The following is a 20,827-nucleotide window of genomic DNA, read 5'->3' as shown; positions in this document are numbered from 1 at the left end:
TTTCTAGCTCTCCACACACTATACGAACAACATTAACAGTAGCATAAAGGACATTTTTCTTGAACTTTGATGTCTTCCTCCTTCCAATCTATCTCGATAAAGTCTCACATGGCAACTTGGTACAGGAGATAGAGAACAATTGCTTAATAGCCTATAGGCATTCCTTGCTAAAAGTGCATTCAAAGAACAAGCAAGTATGAGCTGGACTCGAACTCTGATGCACAAATAATGCACATGTCATCATTGCTGACAACCAACAAAAGCAGCCTTGATTTTGTGTTTCATCTTCCTAAAGCATAAAGCCAACAAATGAAGCTATGCTTAGGATTATTAAACCTGCACCAAATCGTTGCCATGAAACACTAACCATTTCTATATGTATTGTCAATTATGGACCTTATTTTTGTTAAACTAAACTCACTTTTTTGCGAACTTATTTTTTTGCAATTTTTTGGGTAAACTTAACTGAATTTATGTTGGCTGAAATTTATTTTGATCCGTTGATGAGAATAGAGCCTTAATGTCAAAACTCTAGTAAAAAAAAAAGTCAATAATAATATGACATGGTAGTCTATATATTTAATTATCAATCTTCTAATACTATTATCTAAAACTCAAATCATGAGCTCTAAATTCCCAATCCTCACTTCTCAATCACTAATCGGAAAAGGAAATCTAATCAAATGTTAGTACTAACTAAAGTTTTCGCTTGCTCCTGGACATGAAAATAAAATATGTAAGGTATGGAGTCCACCTCCCTCCTCATGGCTAAAATGGAACGTTGATGCAAGTGATGATCCCATCCGTAACCAAAGTGCAGTAGGTGGAGTATTGAGAAATGATTCTGGAATATTTCGATGTGTTTTCTCGTCCCCTATACCACAAATGGAAATCAACTCTGCTGAAGTTTACGCTATTTTCAGAGTTATAAAAATCTCTCTTTCATGGGAGGGTAATAGCATGAAGCATTTCATAATCGAGTCTGATTCTTCAAATGCGGTGGAATGGTGTAATGCCACCAATGGAGGCCCATGGCAGCTGAATTTCATGCTAAACTTCATAAGGTCGGCTGGCTCATCTCATCTGACCTTCCGGATTATACACAGGGGAAGGGAATCAAACATGGTTGCAGACACACTTGCAAAACAAGGACTCGGAAGGGAGAACGAATTTTTAGCTTGGATATAGCAGGGGCAGTAGCTTGTTGTAAACAAATAGTATGGTGCTTGACACAATCATGTAACACCCACTGGTATAAGTGGCGAAAACTTGCAATGTACCCCTTCTCTGATTAAATAAATACAAGCTACCAATTCTATCAAAAAAAAAAACTAAAGTTTTGTTAAAAATCAACTTTATTATGTCCATATAAGAAACTTGAATAAGAGAACGAAAGATAATACTTGATTTAAAATAAAACTTCAGAATTGTTAATATATAAAATGTTACATATATTTGATTTTATAATAACTTGCATTTTTTATCTAATCAATATAAAGAACTATTCCTTTCTTCTCACAATTGATTGAACACTTTTCTTTTATGTTGTCTCAAACTGATTTGAACACTTCTATTTTTGGTATGATTCTATTATCATATATATATTAGTTTTCTTATACTCTTTTGGCCCACACTCTACCTATATCAATAAAAAAAAAGTTACTCAATTTCTCTCTCTTTTAATATAAAAATACCTTGTCAAATCCTATCTAATCTACTTTTTAATAAGATAACATTGATAACCATACTATAATCTATCACCTTAAATTAAATATTCCAACAAGTGTTCAAATCTTTTTTGGATGGAGGGAGCATTAACCTCAATAATATTAAGGAAATTTTGTGAGAACGGGCCTTTTAATTTTATGCTTTCCCTCTAGATCACTCCACTTATGTGTGTGCGCGCGTGCGCGCTATATATGGATCGTATGAATTTAGTACGTGCCTTTTAATTTTACACACCAAGTGTTTGATCTGTAAATCAATTGTTGATTAATTTTAGTATAAATTCATATAATATATACGGATCATACCATTAAATAATCTCTCTATTTTTTATCATTCTCACTTTTCTATACGCGTCTTTCGATGCACCCATTTGATCTAAATAACTTTCATCATATATTAGTAAATATTATAATGATTGACTATTAATAAAGTAGTCACTGAGGCGAATCAAACAAGACTCTCATGACTAGCTATATTTTTTCTTATAAATAATTGGAAAAAAATTTGAGAAGATTCACTCTAAGTATAAATAGTGTCAAGATTCCAAGAGAGAAATATAAAAAAAAAAAACAGAAGGAGCATCTTTCAGAGTAATAGTGATATAACTACATAATCAACTCCACCGTTAATTAAGCAGGAAGAAATTAAAAATGTCCATAACATTATTCTTGAACTTCTTCCCTAGTTTAATTTTCAATAATCTACATTTCCATAGTATGAATAATAATATCTAGCTTATATAGTTAGTTTGTAATAAGCTTGTAGTGTAATATGAGTTAGTTAGACTCTTCTAACTACCTCTCTCTCAAGTTAGTTGTTTGTAACTAACTACTCCTTAAATACTCAGCTATAGCAACAGAATTAACTCATTCATTCAGTTTGATTCAATAACAAAATTAGAGATTTCTCTTTATCTGATTCTCATGGTATCAGAGCGGGTTCAGCTTGATGATTTGCAATTTTTCAAATTCGCTTTGATTGAGCTGAGTCAATCTTCAAATTCCTTTATTCATTGAAATTCTTCAATTTAGCGATATTTCTCTCTAAATTTTCTTCTTTGTTTATGAGAAATCTCTTTAATTCTCTTGATATTTTGGAATTTTTCTCAACATTTTCTTGAAACATTTATCAATGGCGGAAATGATTGGAGAGGACTCAAATAACTCAAATTCTGGCGATAGCAATGTAAGTCACATTTACAATGATCCTTTTTATATCTCAAATTTTGATCAAACAATGAATAAATTGGTAGCAATTAGCTTGAACGCTACGAATTTTGTTATCTGAAAAAGAAATGTTCAGCACGCATTAATGCGAAGAATAAGATAGGCTTTCTAGATGGTTTAATTGCAAAACCTAAATATACTAGCAAAGACCTTAATTGTTGGATTAGATGCGATTACCTAGTTACATGTTGGTTAGTTAACTCTATGGAGCCTGAAATTGGTGAGAATTTCACATTCGTGGAGAGTTCTACTCAATTGTGGCATGAGGTTTGTGAGAGATATGGTTAGTCTAATGGATTGTAAATTTATCAATTGAAGAAAGATCTTGAGAAGTTGAAACAAGAAAATATGTCAATTGTTGCTTATTTTGGGATGAGTTACAAAATTTGAGGAAATTTTCTAATTGTAGCTGTGGAATTCTGTCTAAATGTACATGCAATTTCTTAAAGAAAATAATTGCGGATTTTCAGGCAGAAGAGAAGCTTATAGAATTCTTGCTAGGTCTCAATGATGGCTATGACAATGTTATTACTTGGATTTTCAGGCAGAAGAGAAGCTTATAGATTTTTGCACTGGGCTTATGATAAACCCAAAAGAGCATAAGCCCAGTGCAAAAATCAACTTGGCAGAAGAATATGTGAGAAAATCTACAAGCACCCACTAGGGCTATTCAACAATGTTGTCACTACTGAACAAAGCATGCTCCATACTTATAAAAATACTTCAATTATTTGACCTCTATGAGATATGCCTATTTTCTACTTATTATAACCCTAAATTGATTAAAAAAAAATTAATATACAAAGTGATTCCTAAAAAACGAAAAACGAAAAAAAAACACGAAAAACTGATTTCCCAAAAAAAACGAAAAATTGATTTCCAAATCAATGAAAAACGCAAAATTGAAAATAGAAATCAAAATTCGAATATATAAGAAAAACTCCTCATATTTCGAACCCCAAAATCCAAAAAATCAAAAGACAAAATAAAACCGAAAAACCAAAGACAAAAAAGCCAAAATCGCGAAATTGAAAAATTGATAACCAAATCAAAAATAAAAACACACAAAATCAAAATCTCAAAAAACCGAAAACTCAAAAAAATAAAGAGAAATCGAAAAACAAAAAAAATTAAAAAATCTTAGGGAATTCAGATCTAGGAAAAATCGAAAAACCAAGAACAATAAAACGCAAAATGAAATTAAAAAAACAAACAAAACCGAGAAAAGAAACTCCATAATTAACAATCAGAACTAAAAAAAACATATTTATTAGTTAAAGCTGAGTAGAAAAACCTAATTTCGTGAGATTTGAAAGAAAGAGAGAGCACCGTGTGTGATTTCAATTTTCTTATGAGGAAGTCGAGAGAGAAACGTGAGATAAGGCAGTACAGAGAGAGAAACGTGAGAGTGAGGAAGAGAGAGAAACGTGAGAGTGAGGAAGAGAGAGAGAGAGGCGTGGAAAGAGTGAGGAAGAGAGAGAGAGAGAGAGAGGCGTGGGTTTAGGGTTATTTGGTCGCCTAGAGGAACTAACATGGGTATTTATATCGCTTTTTTAGCGTCCGTCTTTCGGACGGTATTTTAACCTAACGGACGCTAATTAGCGTTCGGTTAAATGAACGGACGCTAAATCTCAGAAAATGGACGCTAATTTGCGTCTGTCTTATATCGGACGCTAATTTTAAATTTACAGTCTGCTTATATTGTCGGACGTTAAATTCAGACGCTAAAAAGGCGGATTCTTGTTGTGAATTCTTTTCCTTCAAAAAATCATTCTATTCCAATTAATACTTCTATTGACAGAAGCCCACAACATTCTTATATTTCTGCTTCCACTCCTAATGAAGTCTCCTCTTCTGTTTCTTTAGGTCATCATTCTAATCCAACTATACCTCAATCATCTTTTACTTAACACAATTCAAATACATCATCTTCTGTTCCTGACTCTACTCAAAATCATCCTAACCCACCTATTAGACATTCTACAAGAGTTGTGAAACCTCCTCAAAAGCTTCTTGACTTTGTTTGTCCTACTCTTCCTACCTCTTCTCATTCTCTTTCTTTTTCTGTCACTTTAACTCCTCCTTTTACTAAGCCTGTTTCTTGTAATCAAGCTTCTTTAAAACCTAATTGGCAAGATGCTATGATACAGAGCTTAGTTCCCTTGAACAAAATGATACTTAGTGTTTAATTGCTTTACCTGCTGGGAAATAGGAATGGAAACGGGTCGGACTTGGACCTGATTATGCATAATCCGACTCCAACCTACAAGAAGTCGGGTTTTAAATCAAAGTCCGACTCCGAAAATCTGAATCCGTCCCGACTTAAATTCCGAACACCCGATTCCGAGTCTGATTCAACTTAAATCCAGACACGTGACTTAAAATTCGAACATCCGACTCCGAACCTGATCAAACTTATTTTTCAGCCCATTTTTTATGATAGAATAGTCTTCTACAATACAATAATCTAATCATTATAATTTATTCTAATAATCATATGGAAATCTTATATAGTACAAATAATCTAAGAATTACTATTATTTTTAACAATCATTTCTTCAATAAGAAAATCATATATAGTAAAATTGGCTGAAAGTCGAAGTCAGGTTATATATAAATTATAAATTAACATAAATAAGAAAAAAGGAATAATTGACTCAAAGTCGGAGTCAGATTATTTTATGAGATCCGACTCTGACTCGAAGTCGGACTTTTTAAACGGATTCGGATTACTTTTTTGTTGGAGTTGAATCGAATTTTTTCCTGCAGATCGGAGCTGACTAGGTCGGATCCGGACTGGGTTGCCATCCCTACTGGGAAGAAAGCCATATCTTCTAAGTGGGTATTTAAGATCAAATACTTACCTGATGGTAATGTTGAGAGATATAAAACCAGGTTAGTGGCTGTTGGATATCAACAAGTAGAAGGGACAAATTACACTCATGTATTTTCTCCTGTAGCAAAAATAGCTATTGCGAGAATTCTCATTTCTTTAGCCACTGCCAAAGGTTGGCTTTTATGTCAACTTGACATAAATAATGCTTTTTTACATTGGTTCTTAGATGAAGAACTATTTATGAAGCCTCCATTGGGTTATAAAAAGGCCAAGTTTGGGGAAGTCTGCAAATTGAGAAGGTCTTTATGTATCTTGAAGCAAGCATATAGGCAATGGAACAAAGAATTGTGTAAGTTTCTTCTTAGCCATAGGTTTGTTCAGTCAACTCAATATTATTCCTTTTTCACTAGACATCGAGATGGAGAATTTGTTGTAATCTTGGTGTATGTTGATGATATGATTTTGACTGGCACTAGTCAAGGTCAAATCGATTATATGAAATCTGCTCTTGATTCTGCTTGCACCATCAAGGATCTGGGGGCAATGAAGTATTTTCTAGGTATTGAAATACATAGAAATTAGTCTAGTATTTTTCTCAATCAGAAAAAGTATATTTCTGATATCATAAAAGATTTTAATTTATCAAATGCCAAGCCTATTGCTGGTCTTTCCCTAAGGGACTTGGTTTATCTATTGATGAAGGTGAAATCTATCCTTGACAAACTCGAAGTTTATAGAAAACTTGTGGGAAGATTGTTATATCTGAATATAACTAGGCCTGACTTGTCCTATGCCACACAACATCTAAGTTAGTTTTTAAGTTGTCCAAGGCAACCACACTTACAAGTTGCTATATATGTGGTAAAATACTTGAAAAGTACTATGGACCTAGGCCTAAACTATTCCGCTAACAGTGATCTACAATTGCAAGCATATTGTGATGCTGACTGGAGTTCCTATGTCTTTAGATGTAAATCACTGAGTTCTTCCTGTATGTTCTCGGGGTCTCACTTGGTTCCATGGAAAATCAAGACGCAGAAAATAGTAAGTAAGCCTAGTGCTGAAACAGACTACATAAGTATGTCTAGTGCTGCATTTGAAAGTTGTGTGGATTGAAAGTTTTTTTTACCGATTAACTTATTTTGTGACAACTCTGCAGCTGAACAGTTTTTCACGAATAGGCAAAGCATTTAAATCGTGATTGCTATTATGTCAGAGAACAAGTTGTGTCTGGCTTCATCAAGACTACTCATGTTCCTAGTTCCTTGCAGTTGGCAGACATAATGACAAAGGCTCTTTCAAGGCCTCTCCATCAGCAGATTTCTTCCAAGCTTGGTCTTGTGCAATCTTCCCAGTCCAGCTTGAAGGGGGGATACGAATAATATCTAGCTTATATAATTAGTTTGTAATAAGCTTGTAGTGTAATCTGAGTTAGTTAGACTCTTCTAACTACCTCTCTCTCAAGTTAGTTGTTTGTAACTAACTACTCCATAAATACTCAAGCAACAGAATTAACTCATTTATTCTGTTTGATTCAATGACATAATTAGAGATTTCTCTCTATTTGATTCTCACATAGCAATGCATGTTATTGGATCTTAGAGACAAAAAAAAAAATTGTCAACCTGAATTGTTTCCATGATTAAAAATGAAATCTCATTTGTGCATGCTTCTCCCAAGCTATCTAAAAGATATCCATTTATTTCACATATTCTCTTTGGAACAAAGGCAAATATCCCCAAAGCCATTAAATAGGGGCTATCACGAGAAGATTTGGCACAATTACAGTTCACATAGCATCCAATTAATGACGAAATATACTAAGATGATGCCAAAAGAAGTTGAAAAGGGATTAAATTTTGAATGTAACAAGCAAAAAAAAAAACAAGGAAAGCATGACTTATACTCCAAAAATGTACTGTAACAACTTTGGTAACATTCCCACTAATATTAGCCTTTGCATCCTCCCCTTCCTTAATCGAGCTAAGTACTACACTAATTTTCTCCTAATTATCATTCCCTACTTCTCTATAGTTACTAACCCGAGCCCTAGCTGAACTTCGTCATAATAATACAATTATCATATACAAATTTAGTACTCCTTCATTAGCAATTATTCATGACTTTGAACCTTTCCTTATTTTATATTTTTAGTCATCTCTACATATTAACACATTATTGTATGTTTTCTTTCTAGCACATCGTAAGAACTTGTACATTTCCCACTTAGGCCATCTTCTAATGGATGAGACATTTATATACTCAAATCAAATGGAGGAATTTTTCTTTTTATGTTATTATCATAATTAGACTTGGTTGAAACTTATCTAAACTGAATTTATTGGACCTAAAACTTAAATTATTAAGGTAAAGAGAACGCACTTTAAAAAATAGTTTGGTTATGTTATCCTTTCTTTATTCCCACTTATTCCAAAAAAAAAAAAAAACAACCAAACTGATATAAGTTACGTCAACTTTAGAGCTAGTTGACGTTTGGAAACTACCATCATCGATCGCCCTCGGTGATTTCTATAATCTGCTGATCATGATAATTACTCATGCCATATTGTCATGTGGCTTTGCAATTCAGCTTATCATGATTTACTTCACTCGTTCGAGTCCCTTGCATGTAGCATTGGTGCAATTCATGAGCATTACACAATTTCTGAAAACTTATGTGTGATACTTTTAAGGAAAAATTGACAAGAATAATCCAAACTATCACCGTTTCGCTTCAAATAATCCCAACTATGGGTTATTCTAGAATAATCCAAACTATGGGGAGTACGTTCTCAAAATAATCCAAACTTTTAATTATCCTATATATAGTAGACCCAAAAGGGATTATTGAAGGCAAGAAAAATAAAAGTTTGGATTATTTTGGGAAGGTACCCTAAATAGTTTGGATTATTCCAGAATAACCCAAAATTCGGATTATTTTGAGCGGACCGGTCATAGTTGGGATTATTTCTGTCAATTTTTCCTACTTTTAAATAATGTCACGTGTCGAGAAATGATAAACCTCTTTTTGCTAGATGTTTGTAAACCTCTAGCAGGGGTAAAATTGTCAATATATATGAAAAAAAGTTATCAGTCAAACAAAAAAATAATCTCGAAAATTGGACACTGTCAGAAAATTTCGATGCTAATATATGATGTTTATGTTACTACAACTTGTGTTCGTGTAACTATAACTAGTGTTTATGCAACTAAAAATAGTGTTTGTGTATAAACAGATAGTGTTCGTATTTTTTTAATTGGACACTGTCAAAAAATTCCGATACTAATATACAGTGTTCATGCTACTAGAACTAGTGTTCGTGTAACTATAACTAGTGTTTATGCAACTAAAAATAGTGTCTGTGTATAAACAGATAGTGTTCGTATATATTATTTTTTTATATATCTAAATAAGAGATAGAGAAGAGTGAAATAAAAATATGATGAAATTATATCAAAATGGATGTCTATTTGTAGAGAATAAAAAAAATATGAATATTGGTATATTTATATTTTTTTTCTAAAATATATTTTTTGAGATATACAAGTTTAAAAATTGCAAAAAGTAATTTGTTTGGATAAACAATATTGTGACATGTGTGCCACTTATATGTTGCCACATGGATGTTAGATGTTTGGCAAACATCTAGCAAAAAGAGGTTTACATTTCTCATATAGTGTCTATATAGACAATAGTGTCCGGTCGTTTCGTTTCAAATATGAAAGGACTCAAATATAAGAAAGGAATGATAATAAAAATGGTTAACTTTATTTAGTGTTTCGTTTAAGTCAAAGAATGTAAATGAATGGTATCCATTACCACGAAGTAATGAATTTTGTTACTTGAAAGGAATAGGGAGGTAACAAAATGGGTAGAATCAATTATTATCAAATAATGGTAATTGATTGATGAGGGGTTGAACAAAACAAGAAGCAAGAAAATCGGTAAATAATTTCGTTTATTGAAACCCGAAAATAATGAAAAAAACGTGCCATCAATTATTTGAGATGAAAATGGGGGACCTTTTTTCAATTTTTATTCGTTATCCTCGCTCAATGTTACCAAATATAGCCTTAGTGATTAACATTATTGTAATGTAAACTACTCCATTCTTTTACACTAGCATTTTTTGCACACGATGCGTGCTTGGATTTTTTTCAAAACAGAAACTCGATTTTTTTCAACGTATGTAAAAGTCAAAATTTGAACATTAGACATACAATATTGTTTTTATTTAGAAAATTTAATTGGTTTAGTCTCTGTCACTTAAGTCTCTCACCAATCTTCTTTTTTTTTTACTTTTCAAGTTCAAAATTCTATGAACAAAATAGAAATTTTATTGAATTTATCTCTGATTTCTAATATTATAATTTTTTAGTTGATTTTGAATTAAGTACACTACTTCATATATTGTGAAGAAAGTGGACACTTGGATTTCAAGTCAAATTTTTGTAAGTATGTATTGACGTTGTAGTGTATCGGTTGTAGTTTGTAAGTTAATATTTTGGTTTTTGTAAAGTTTCATCATTTGAGTGATTTGTGTAATGTAAATAATCATACAATTCTATGATTTTAGTTGACTTGTGAGTGGTTGTTATAATTTTATTTCCAGTATTTTTATTTGAATCTCCCTTTGGTTTGCAAGTGGATTTGTAATTATAGAAGGGTAAAATAGTCTCTTCATTTGGAGACACCATAGCTCCCCTTCCCTTATATAATAGAGATATGTTGTACTTTAATTTTGAATGATATTTTACATAAACCTTTTTACCTTGATAATTAATCGCTATATATATACAGAAAGAGATGGTCCAAATATATGTAAGAGTTTCATTATATATAGGAAACACTATGGAAAAGTAAATAATTTTTTTTCCTCGTCTAACTTCTAAATTATAATTTCACTACAAATACACCTCAGTTTGTTTTCCTTGTCTAACTTCTAAATTTTGTTTGCACACATTGATATTTAAAAATTTCCATCATTTCAAATTAGGTCCTTTTCTAAATTTTAACACTTTTAGCTTCAATTATATTTGAAATAAAATTTTGATTTTTTCATACACAATTTGATATTGGAATTTTTTTTTAGAAAAACAAAAATCGTTACTTTTTGCAAATTAATTTAGTTTTTTTCTGAAAATGGATTTTTGCAAAAAATTGTTTGCAAAAAGTTTGATATTGTTTTGTTTTTCAAAATTTATTTCTGAACATGGATTTTTTGCAAAAGTTTTGGGCAAAAATTTAAATATTGGCATTTTTTTTTAGAAAAAACTAAATTTATTTTATATGAAAATGAATTAAATTTAAGTCTGATTGTATAAAAGCCCTTTTGAACTCATTGCTGTCATCTCCATTTTTTTAACTACATAACAGTCAACTAATTTCCTATTGTTTATTTCAACTAATGTGAAATAATTTGGAAGTTTGCAAATTATGCCGATGGATGAATGTGTGATATCACCGTCAAAATCTTATGTTTTTCTCAAATTTGTGTTTATAGGTAACTTTTGTGAGTATTTGTAAGTAAATTTTTGTAGTGAATGTTTTTTTATGTATTGATGTTCTGGATTATTAGTTCTACTTTGTATATTAATTTTAAGTTTTAATAAAGTTTTTTGATTATTTGAATGATTTACAACATGATTTTCTTAATTGTATGAGTGATTTGTAAAGTTTTTTCTTTTAAGTGATTTGTGAGTGATTTGTGAGTGAGTGTTGTAAATTTAATTTTCGGTATTTTTTTTGAGTCTCCATTTTAATTTTGAGATTCCTTTTGTAATTTAGAAAGGAAAGGGGGGTAAAATAGTCAGTTCAAAAGAGGACACCGTAGCTCCCCCCTTCCCTTATATAATAGAGATTTACTTGCTTCATTATTGTGGGCAATAATATTTAGAAAATGAGAAAAATGTATGATAAGGGCCATAACTTTATAGGAAAAAGGCAGATATTTGGGAGCTATATGTAGGGAAATAACAATAATAAAGGGTAACATACTAATAATATTGCCATATTGGTAATTTTTTATGGACTGTGATTACTAAGGCCCTATTTGGTAATAGCGTTTTAGGTAGTGGATAACAGTTGGACAAGGTCAAAACACTACTTAAGAAAATGATGATGAGTGTTTGATGAGGTAGTGGTTGTATTAGCAGGTAGCGGTTGTAGAACGTTAATACAAGTAACAATTGAGATTTATAGGTAGCGGTTAACAAATAAACATGTCAATTATTATATTTTACAATCTCAACAGCTACTTTTGTAAAAACTCCTAATTAAACCATTACTTTAAACGTCAATCTCTAACAGCTACTAGTAGATTGCTAGCAAGTATTCAAATAGCTATAGCTACTACAACTGCTAACAACTTCTAAAAGTACTAAAACTACTAATTTTATCAAATATGTCTTAAATAAAGAAATACACTCCTAAGTAAAAAATTTCATTTTATGTAATAGAAAATGTAGCAAGTAAATATAAACGACGGGAACTTTTTAATAATACAACTATGTGAGTGAAATTTAGACGCTTGCATGGGGTGTAGAAGCATGATTTCAGGGGAAGAGTGGGACCCACATAATCTCCTATGTCATATGAAACGGCCTTCTGTAGTCTACCCTTCTCCTCAATCCTCCCCCTCTCTCTTCCGCTGACTTTCTCATTCACTGTCCATTTTTTTTGTCTTCAAATACTCTTTTTTTTCTCAATATACAAACAAATTTTATCCCATCAATTTTTTTAAAAAAATAACAAAAATAAGAGAGAGACAGAAGAAGCAGTGCTATGCAAAGGAGCCATTGATATCAGTGAAGAAACAGAGCACTGATCCACAAGAAAAAAATTAAAAAAAGAAAAGAAAAACAGAGTGATTATATTATTATTATTATTACATAGTTTGAAATACAAAATAAAAAAAAATAATAAATTGTCCTAGTCTCATATTTTTATTAATTTTTGATTTCTTTGACCAAAACAGGGAATCATCACCATTGAAATTTGCAAGTGAGTCAGCTACTATTATGCACAAAAAACCCATTTTTTTAATCTTTCTTCTGCTTCTTCTTCTACTCCTACTATTATTTTTTTCTTATTTTTATTTTTTTTACTATTTTTATTTTTTATCTCTAAAATTTTCTTTGAATCTTCACATGCAATTGGGGAGAAGAAAGAGAGATAAAAAGGGTCCACGGATCTTTGACAATTGACACTCCTATACTTAACACTTTACACTCTTTCTCTCTCTAAAAAAAGAGAGAAAAACAGAGTAGTCTATTTTCTCTTCTGGGGTGTGTTTGGCTACATTTCTTCCCCTTTGAGGGAAAAAAAGGGGAAAGATTATATTTTTCTTGTACTTGAGTTTTTTCTGTTTCTGGGTTTGTAGCAAGTGAAGAAGTTATCACATTTTGAAATGGTACTGAGCATTTTCTGAGGTATTTTATTTTGATGCAATCCAAACACAACCTAACATAATAACACAATAAAAAGCTCCTTCCTTCTTATGAAAAACAAAAGAAATTTACTAATAATACTTGTAGATTTTGATTTTTGAGTGTTTTCTTTTAATCAATATATTTGGTCATTTTCAAGGGATCTGATATTCTGGGGTCATTATAAAGTATTGATAAGATTTTGATAGCACTATCCTTTTTTTTTCAATAATAAGTATTAAAATCTTTAGTTTTGCATTTTTTGATCTGCTATGGATTAAGTTAAATAAAATGCAAAGATAAAAAGTAGAGTAAAAAAAAGTTGGGTTTTTGAAAATAATAATTTCTGACCTATAATATTCTCTTTTATGTGATTTTGGCATTTTTATTAGTTGGTAACAATGCTAGTCTCTGATTATATGCCTTTTTAATACTTGATTAGTAAATGAGTTACTCCTTTTGTTTTCATTCAGTGGAAATGTATAATACAATTTTTTAAGTTTATTCAATTGTTTCTTCTTTTTATGTATAAAAAACAGTTATTAATTTATTAATGGTTGGGGTTTTGCAGGGTAAAATGGAGGGACAAGAAGAAATGGGATTTTATGGGGATCAGTTTGACACAAACAACATAATAGGAAGAGAAAAAGAAGATTCTGGAAGTGACAACTATGATACTGTCTCAGTTGAGGATGTTCCTGAGGGAGCTTCTCAAATTAAGGTTAAAGGAAGGAGGAAGAGATATCATAGGCATACTCCTCAACAAATTCAAGAACTTGAGAAGTAAGCTCAAAAGTTTATTATTATTATTTTATTTTTTTTGGATACATTTATGTATTATTTTAAGGGTTTAGAGTAGTTTATATGATGTTTTAAAGATATTTATGGGTGTAATACTGTAATGTAATTAATATTTCTTGGTGCAGATTTTGTTTAATTTTTTATTAAATTGCTATCTAAAATGGGTTGATTAATGTAGTAATTGATGTTTAGTTGTTTATGATTATTAGGGTTTTAAGTAGTTTGAAAGATGCTAATGATTTCAATATTAATTGTTTAATTGTGAGCAGTTTCTTTAAGAACTGTGCTCATCCAGATGAAAAACAAAGGCTTGAAATTGGAAGGAGACTTGGATTGGAGAGCAGACAGGTTAAGTTTTGGTTTCAGAATCGTCGAACGCAGTTGAAGGTAATTTCTACAGAATCATGAAGTACTATGTATATTAATATTATGCTATAAATTTGATTGATATTATGGAAGTATACTTATGTTGTAAATTTGACACTTTAATAGACACAAATGGAACGACATGAAAATGTAGTCCTTAAGCAAGAGTATGATAAACTTCGTATTGAGAACATTGCGATAAAGGATGCAATGAGAAGCCCTCTATGTCAAAGTTGTGGAGGTCCAGCTATGCTTGGAGAATTATCCATGGATCAACACCATTTAAGGGTCGAGAACTCTCGTTTAAAGGATGAACTTACTCGGGTTTGTGCCCTTGCTGAGAGGTTCTTGGGCAAACCCATAACAGATGTGGTCGGTCCTATATCACTCCCGGGTTCAAATTCAAGCTTGGAGCTATCCATGGGTAGAGGAGGGTTAAGTGGGTTCATGAGTTCACCTGCCTCGTTGCCCATGGGACATAACCTTGAAAATGGGGTTTCAAGCAATTCGACTATGACAAATTCTATGAGTGGTCCAGTGAGCACCGAGTATGAGAAGACAATGTTCATGCAAGCTGCAATGGCTGCTATGGATGAATTGTTAGCCATGGCTCAGACTGATAGTCCCTTGTGGTTTAAAGGTTTGGATGATGGTAAGGAACTTCTGAATCACGAGGAGTATTTAAAGAAATTCTCTGGTTTCATTGGAATGAGACCTTGTGGCTTCATTACTGATGCCTCAAGGGAGACTGGATCAGTGTTCATCACTAGCTCGGAGCTTGTGGACACAATGATGTTCCCTGTAAGCACTCTTAATCCTTTCTGATTTCGTGTTTCTCATGCATGAAGATATCATTATCTGGAATATTTTGTCACATTATGTGATGTATGTATGCAAGTAATTTATTTTTGATAAATGCTAGAATATATTGACAAGTTTACCAAGAAGTATAATAAAGGAAACCTGAATATGTACAATTTAGGGAACATATCAAAATAGATTATTTGCGTGATACGATTCACAATCATTATCATTGAAATTACAGTCTTAACCTAACAAATAATACTGAGAGAAGAGAGTATAAACTAAATGTAATGAGTAAATTTGTTAATGCTCTTACCATGCTCTTTATTAACCTTTTATGATAATTTGATAATTTCCCATCTCTGACATGGATTTTTACATCTCCGATAACTAGAGACGGTGGCAAGACATGTTTCCATGTACGATTAGCAAGGCCACGACGGTGGAGGTTCTCTTCAATGGTGCTGGTGGGAACCGTGATGGTGAACTTCAGTTGGTATGCCCTTCATGAATGTTGCTTCATTTCCCACTGTAGCCTCAAATCCCTGTACTTGTACTGATGTCATAAAATCTCATCCTAGATGAATGCAGAGTTTGTGTTTCCCTCACCTTTTGTGCCTTTCCGCCAAGAGAAGATACTTCGGTATTGCAAGCAGCATTCGGAAGGCATGTGGGCCGTGGTTGATGTTTCAGTTGACATGATCCGAGAACCATCATTTTCAGGATCATCCATCAAGTCGAGAAGACTTCCTTCTGGCTGCATTGTTCAAGATGTTGCCAATGGATATTCCTTGGTAATTACTACTACAACTTGACAATTCTATAATCATTTCTTCTTTTTTCTTTTACAACTGTCATTCTTTAATCATTTACTTGTGTAACTTAATTCATTTACTTAAGCGGAAAAAAAATCTTTTCAATCTGAGTTCCTAACAGTAGAATAACTGCAACCTTTTAGACATAATAATCTCAGGATTACCAGAAAGAGAAGCTTAGATCAGTAATGATATTTGGATCATTATGTTGGTATTTTCCTTCTTATATTAATATATAGTTTTCTTTAAAAGTGGCGTATTGTGCGCTTTTATTTCTGATTCAGTGAGTGTTAGGAAGAGTTCCTGTGAGGTTCTGAGCTTGTACGGCTTGCACAATTGCTTAGAAGAGTAGCTGCTTCTTTTTATTTTAATATAGCGTGGTTTCAAATTTCAAAGCGAAAGGTTCTTTATTGTCTTTGCTTTATTATTACTCCAACTTCTTTGCTGTATTAGGGCGAGGAGTTGACAAGTGGGTTATTTGGACCCGTTCTCTTTGGATCATATATTAGTGACAAGCCATTAGGGTCGGTTTTGGATAAATTTAAGATCATTTCGGGTCGCTTGAAGATAAATCTTCTTAGGAAAAAAAATTATTCATATCAATTCTTTAGTCGGTTCAAAATCAGATAGTCTGATTCCCAGAAGAGTTCGGGTTTGGGTCGAGTAATTCGGTCAAATGATCAGGTATAGGTCATGTTTGCCAGGTCTGGATATCTCTCTCATTTATATTAGGTAGATATGAAATTTTTAATTGATCTTTGAGGAGGGAAAAGTCTAGGAATTCACATCGTTGGCTGGTATAAATTAGTATTTGATGTTTCTATTCTGATTGCTGTCCAATATTTTACTAAATTTTGTATTATCCAAGAAATCAGATGAACTGGATTTGGGTTTTAATATGCCGTCTTGGTCCATGTAATGCGACTGTAGCTTCCAATTTTATTCTCTCAAGGGTAAAGAAGGGAAAACAACTCAAGATTAATTTGTCAAACTTTACAACTTTTGTTATTTTATAGATTTGTCTGCAAGCATCTCGTTCCTTGTTTGCCTCCTCTGCCCTGCCTTTGATTTCCGTGCATTTTTCTCCTAGAGCGTCTAATGTGCTTGCTAAATGCATAAATATATCATTACATGTTGAAATGTAGTCAGTATGTTTACGTAGTGTGCAAGATAATCTGTATGAGTAAGTGGCCCACAGTTTTTTTCATGTGCGTATGTATGTAACAAATTAATTTTGCACCCGGAAGTAGTTCTCCAAAAGGTGCTTCCCGCTCAGCGTGTGCACAACATGCACCCTTCTATTCTCATGCTAGATTACAAGCACCCTGTAATGAACTCTAGATGCACCATATACGTGTTGATGTAGTCCGGACTATATTGAATATAATAATCCCACCTATATTGATCTACTTTGTGATATGAAACAGTTTTGAAATACTTTTCCCGCGTTGGCACAGTGATTGAATATCAAATTCTATGTGCTCAAGAATAAATAATCTTGAATTTCAGGTTACATGGATTGAACATGTGGAATATGATGAAAATTGTATTCACCAACTGTATAGGCCATTGTTGAGGTCAGGAATGGCCTTTGGTGCTCAAAGATGGCTCGCCACCCTACAGAGGGAACGTGATTGTGCTGCCATATTCATGTCGTCTAGAATTTTTCCTGAGGATACTACAGGTTCTCTTTTTCTGTCCTTTCCTTACCCAAATACCTAGTCTCATGATAATAAATGTTAATCTGGTATATTCTACTCTATAAATCTGTGGCACAGTAGGAGCTGTCACGCAAGAAGGCAGGAGAAGCATCTTAAAGCTGATGAGGCGCATAAGCAACAACTTCTGCTCAGGACTGTGTGCCTCCTCTGCATGCCGCTGGGAAAAGCTGCAAGTTGGGGGTTTGGGTGCTGATGTCTGCGTTATGAGTCGTGTCAGCATAGACGAGCCTGGTGAGCCCTCAGGTGTGGTGCTAAGCGCCTCAACTTCTGTTTGGTTGCCAGTGACAAGGCAGCACCTTTTTGACTTCTTAAAGGATGAGAAACTCCGTGGAAAATGGGACATCTTAGCCAATGGAGGTCCAATGGAAGTCATAGCCCGCCTCTCCAAAAGCCATGATGGAAACAATTGTGTTGCCCTCTTATGTCCACCTGTGAGTATAAGCTTTTACAACTTGACGTTGTAGGGTCGTATTAAACTTGATTTTATCAACCCTGATTTTACCAATTGCTTAAACTTGATTGGACCTGATCAACTCTGAAATGAGAAGAGGACACACCCATAAAGATGACAAATTATTTTAACCCTTCAAACTCATATGTCACTATCTTTGCAGGCTGCACCAGCGAGGGAGAGCAACATGCTGATACTACAGGAGTCATGGACAGACCGAACAAGCTCTTTCATAGTATATGCTCCAGTTGACTCAACATCGATGGAGTCGGTTTTGAGGGGTGGAGATTCTGACTATCTGGCTCTCTTGCCCTCGGGGTTTGCAATTGCTGACGCGGCTATACTTCCAAACGTGCTGACATTGGCCAATGACAATGGGGACGGAGGAGGGACTGGTGGCAGAGGTGCATCCGCATTGACTTTGGGATTCCAAATTTTGGTCAACAGTCTCCCCACTGCAAAGCTCACAGTGGAATCCATCAATACTGTCAATGATCTTATGTCCTGCACTATCCAGAAGATCAGAGACTCCCTTGGTGTCAATTGACCTTTTATCACTAACAAAAAAATAAGGGAAAATTTTTGTACATGTCATAGGAAATACTATCATATAGGATTTTTGGTGGTTGAATGGAGTTTTTCGAAGTGGGTTGATATACTTTGGAGCAGTTTTGAGTCAAGAACGAACCTTAGACTCAGGTTCAGCACAATCATGGGGGACTTTTCCTAGATTTGAACGAAGCAGCTGAATTACGCATGGGCTCTGGTTCGGGTATTGACTCATTCTAACAGCAAGAGGTGAAAGCTGAAATTAGCTTTTAAGTTTTAAGGCAAATTGAAGTGTCGTTTTATGTTTATACAGTTCTCGAATGGTTATAGAAGACTACAATACAGGTGAAGAACTGAAAACATAATGCAATCAGATGATGTTTTCAGATTTCTGAATGTTTTGCAAGTTTTAGAAACATGTGGGTGTTTCTTTTTTGGTTGTTGTCATGGTCGTGTTTAAAACTGCCAATTTTGGTGTGATTTTGTGTTTAAAGTTTTTGTGCTTTTCTTGTCTATATAATGTTTTCATGGCCTTGAATTTGTTAGGCCTATGAAATTTTTCTGTATCATCATCTTTATGCTTATTGTCATCCAGATTGTTTAAAGTGATCTAAGTCATTAACGACTCAAACGTTGCTTTAAAGTTATGCATAGTATAGAAGAGGGTAAAAGGATGACTATATATATTATTGAATATTGAAAATATTTTTTTGTGATAATGTAATTAAAAAATGTAGTCCCTTGTGAAAGTTGACTCTTTGGTTTGAAAATAGGACTGAAGTTCTTTTTTGTGCTGAAAAAATAATACCTTTGTTTTAGAGGAGAAAAAATAGTACTTTAAATAAGTGTAAAACATTTTTTTAGCAAACAAATAATTTCAATCAGCAAAACTCAATTTCAATCAAGTAGCTTCAATTAGTTAAAACAAGCTTTAGTCAATCTAATCAAGTAATTAAGATAATTTTGAATCATCAAAATGCAGTTGGATTAAACAAAAAACATGTTTTTTTTTAAAATGCAATACTTCGACTTTTGCATTATTCACACACTTTATTTTACTCTTTTCTTTTAACTTTTTAAATGAAAACGAACATGATTTTATAAAATGTTGGTTTTGTTTCAATGAATATTTCCATAATACCAACTTTTTATTATTCTGACAAATACTCCCTCCGTCCCAAAATATAGTTTCCATTTCCCTTTTTTCACGGTAATTTATGCAAGTTGAGATAGTCAAGATTTTTTGTTTATTTAAATAAATGTTGTATGGGAAAAGATGATTTTAGGAGAGAGAATGGAGATAATTGGTGAAAGAGCATTAATTGTAAAATTTTGGTTGAATAAACAAAGGAAAAAACAAAATTCAAGAAGCAAATAAATAAATGATGGGACACGATTTTTCTAGGCAAATTACGGAAAAACGTGGAACTAAATATGGAAATGAGAACTATATTTTGGGACACCCAAAATGGAAATGGGAACTATATTTTGGGACGGAGGGAGTACATAATTAGAGCTTCTAACCTATCACATATGCCACAAGGCATAGGTTCAGACTTTCAAGATTTCACTAAAAGAACATACAATGCAACAAAATTCTATTTGGAGATAAGGAATAAGGATAGAAATTGAAAATAGAGCGAATCATGTAAGATTTTAGATTGGCTTGTTTTTGAATGAAAACTGTACAATAATGATATCTAAGGAATTTTGATGTGGTATAGGTTAGAAAAATCTTTAGAGATACTAATGGTTAAAGTTGTACATTAGTAAGCGAGAAAGTCAAACTGTTGCTTTTATTTAGAAAAAAGAGAAAGTATATTTTAGGTGAAATATAAAGTAGACGAGGAACACAATTCACTTGCAAACATTGACCATACTTTCGTCTCCCATAAGCTCCCTCATTAAACCATCATTTAACCTCTCTTAATCATCTCCTTTAATGCACCAAAAATTCTGATTTAGTATCAAAAGATTATTCTTGTTGTCCTTCTTCTCCATTTCACACGGCCATTACACATTTCTCTCTAATTTTTCTACTTCTCAAGTGTTCTCATAAAATTGTTCTTGATATTTACAATTTCTCTCCCTTGCCCAATTAT

General features: G+C 32.8%; 1 protein-coding gene across 3 annotated transcripts; it reads left to right on the top strand.

Annotated features, from left to right (window-relative positions):
- The first annotated feature begins 12,702 nt into the window (after positions 1 to 12,702).
- On the top strand, positions 12,703 to 19,297 carry LOC104906425 (homeobox-leucine zipper protein ROC5). 3 transcript variants are annotated; one of them, XM_048640999.2, is made up of 9 exons: positions 12,703 to 13,202; positions 13,790 to 14,001; positions 14,289 to 14,406; positions 14,512 to 15,186; positions 15,584 to 15,685; positions 15,771 to 15,983; positions 17,514 to 17,688; positions 17,786 to 18,156; positions 18,340 to 19,297. In XM_048640999.2, exons 1-9 carry the CDS (start codon positions 13,200 to 13,202, stop codon positions 18,721 to 18,723), a joined length of 2,253 nt encoding a protein of 750 aa, XP_048496956.1. In that variant the 5' UTR covers positions 12,703 to 13,199; the 3' UTR covers positions 18,724 to 19,297. The 3 variants fall into 3 exon arrangements, with proteins under 3 accessions (XP_048496956.1, XP_010693469.2, XP_010693471.2); XM_010695167.4 differs by having other exon boundaries at positions 12,706 to 13,202; positions 17,783 to 18,156; XM_010695169.4 differs by having other exon boundaries at positions 12,707 to 13,221; positions 17,783 to 18,156.
- Positions 19,298 to 20,827: the final 1,530 nt, after the last annotated feature.

The sequence above is a fragment of the Beta vulgaris genome, chromosome 3, assembly GCF_026745355.1.
Source record: "Beta vulgaris subsp. vulgaris cultivar EL10 chromosome 3, EL10.2, whole genome shotgun sequence".
Classification (NCBI taxonomy): Eukaryota; Viridiplantae; Streptophyta; class Magnoliopsida; order Caryophyllales; family Amaranthaceae; genus Beta; species Beta vulgaris.
Note: the sequence above shows the minus strand (reverse complement) of the source record. Positions and strands in the feature narration are given on the sequence as shown.

Coding starts and splice junctions, on each gene's coding strand:
- LOC104906425 (XM_010695167.4), top strand. Junction 15,686..15,770: donor GTGATGGTGAACTTCAGTTG/GTATGCCCTTCA, acceptor ATCTCATCCTAG/ATGAATGCAGAGTTTGTGTT. Junction 18,157..18,339: donor TTGCCCTCTTATGTCCACCT/GTGAGTATAAGC, acceptor CTATCTTTGCAG/GCTGCACCAGCGAGGGAGAG.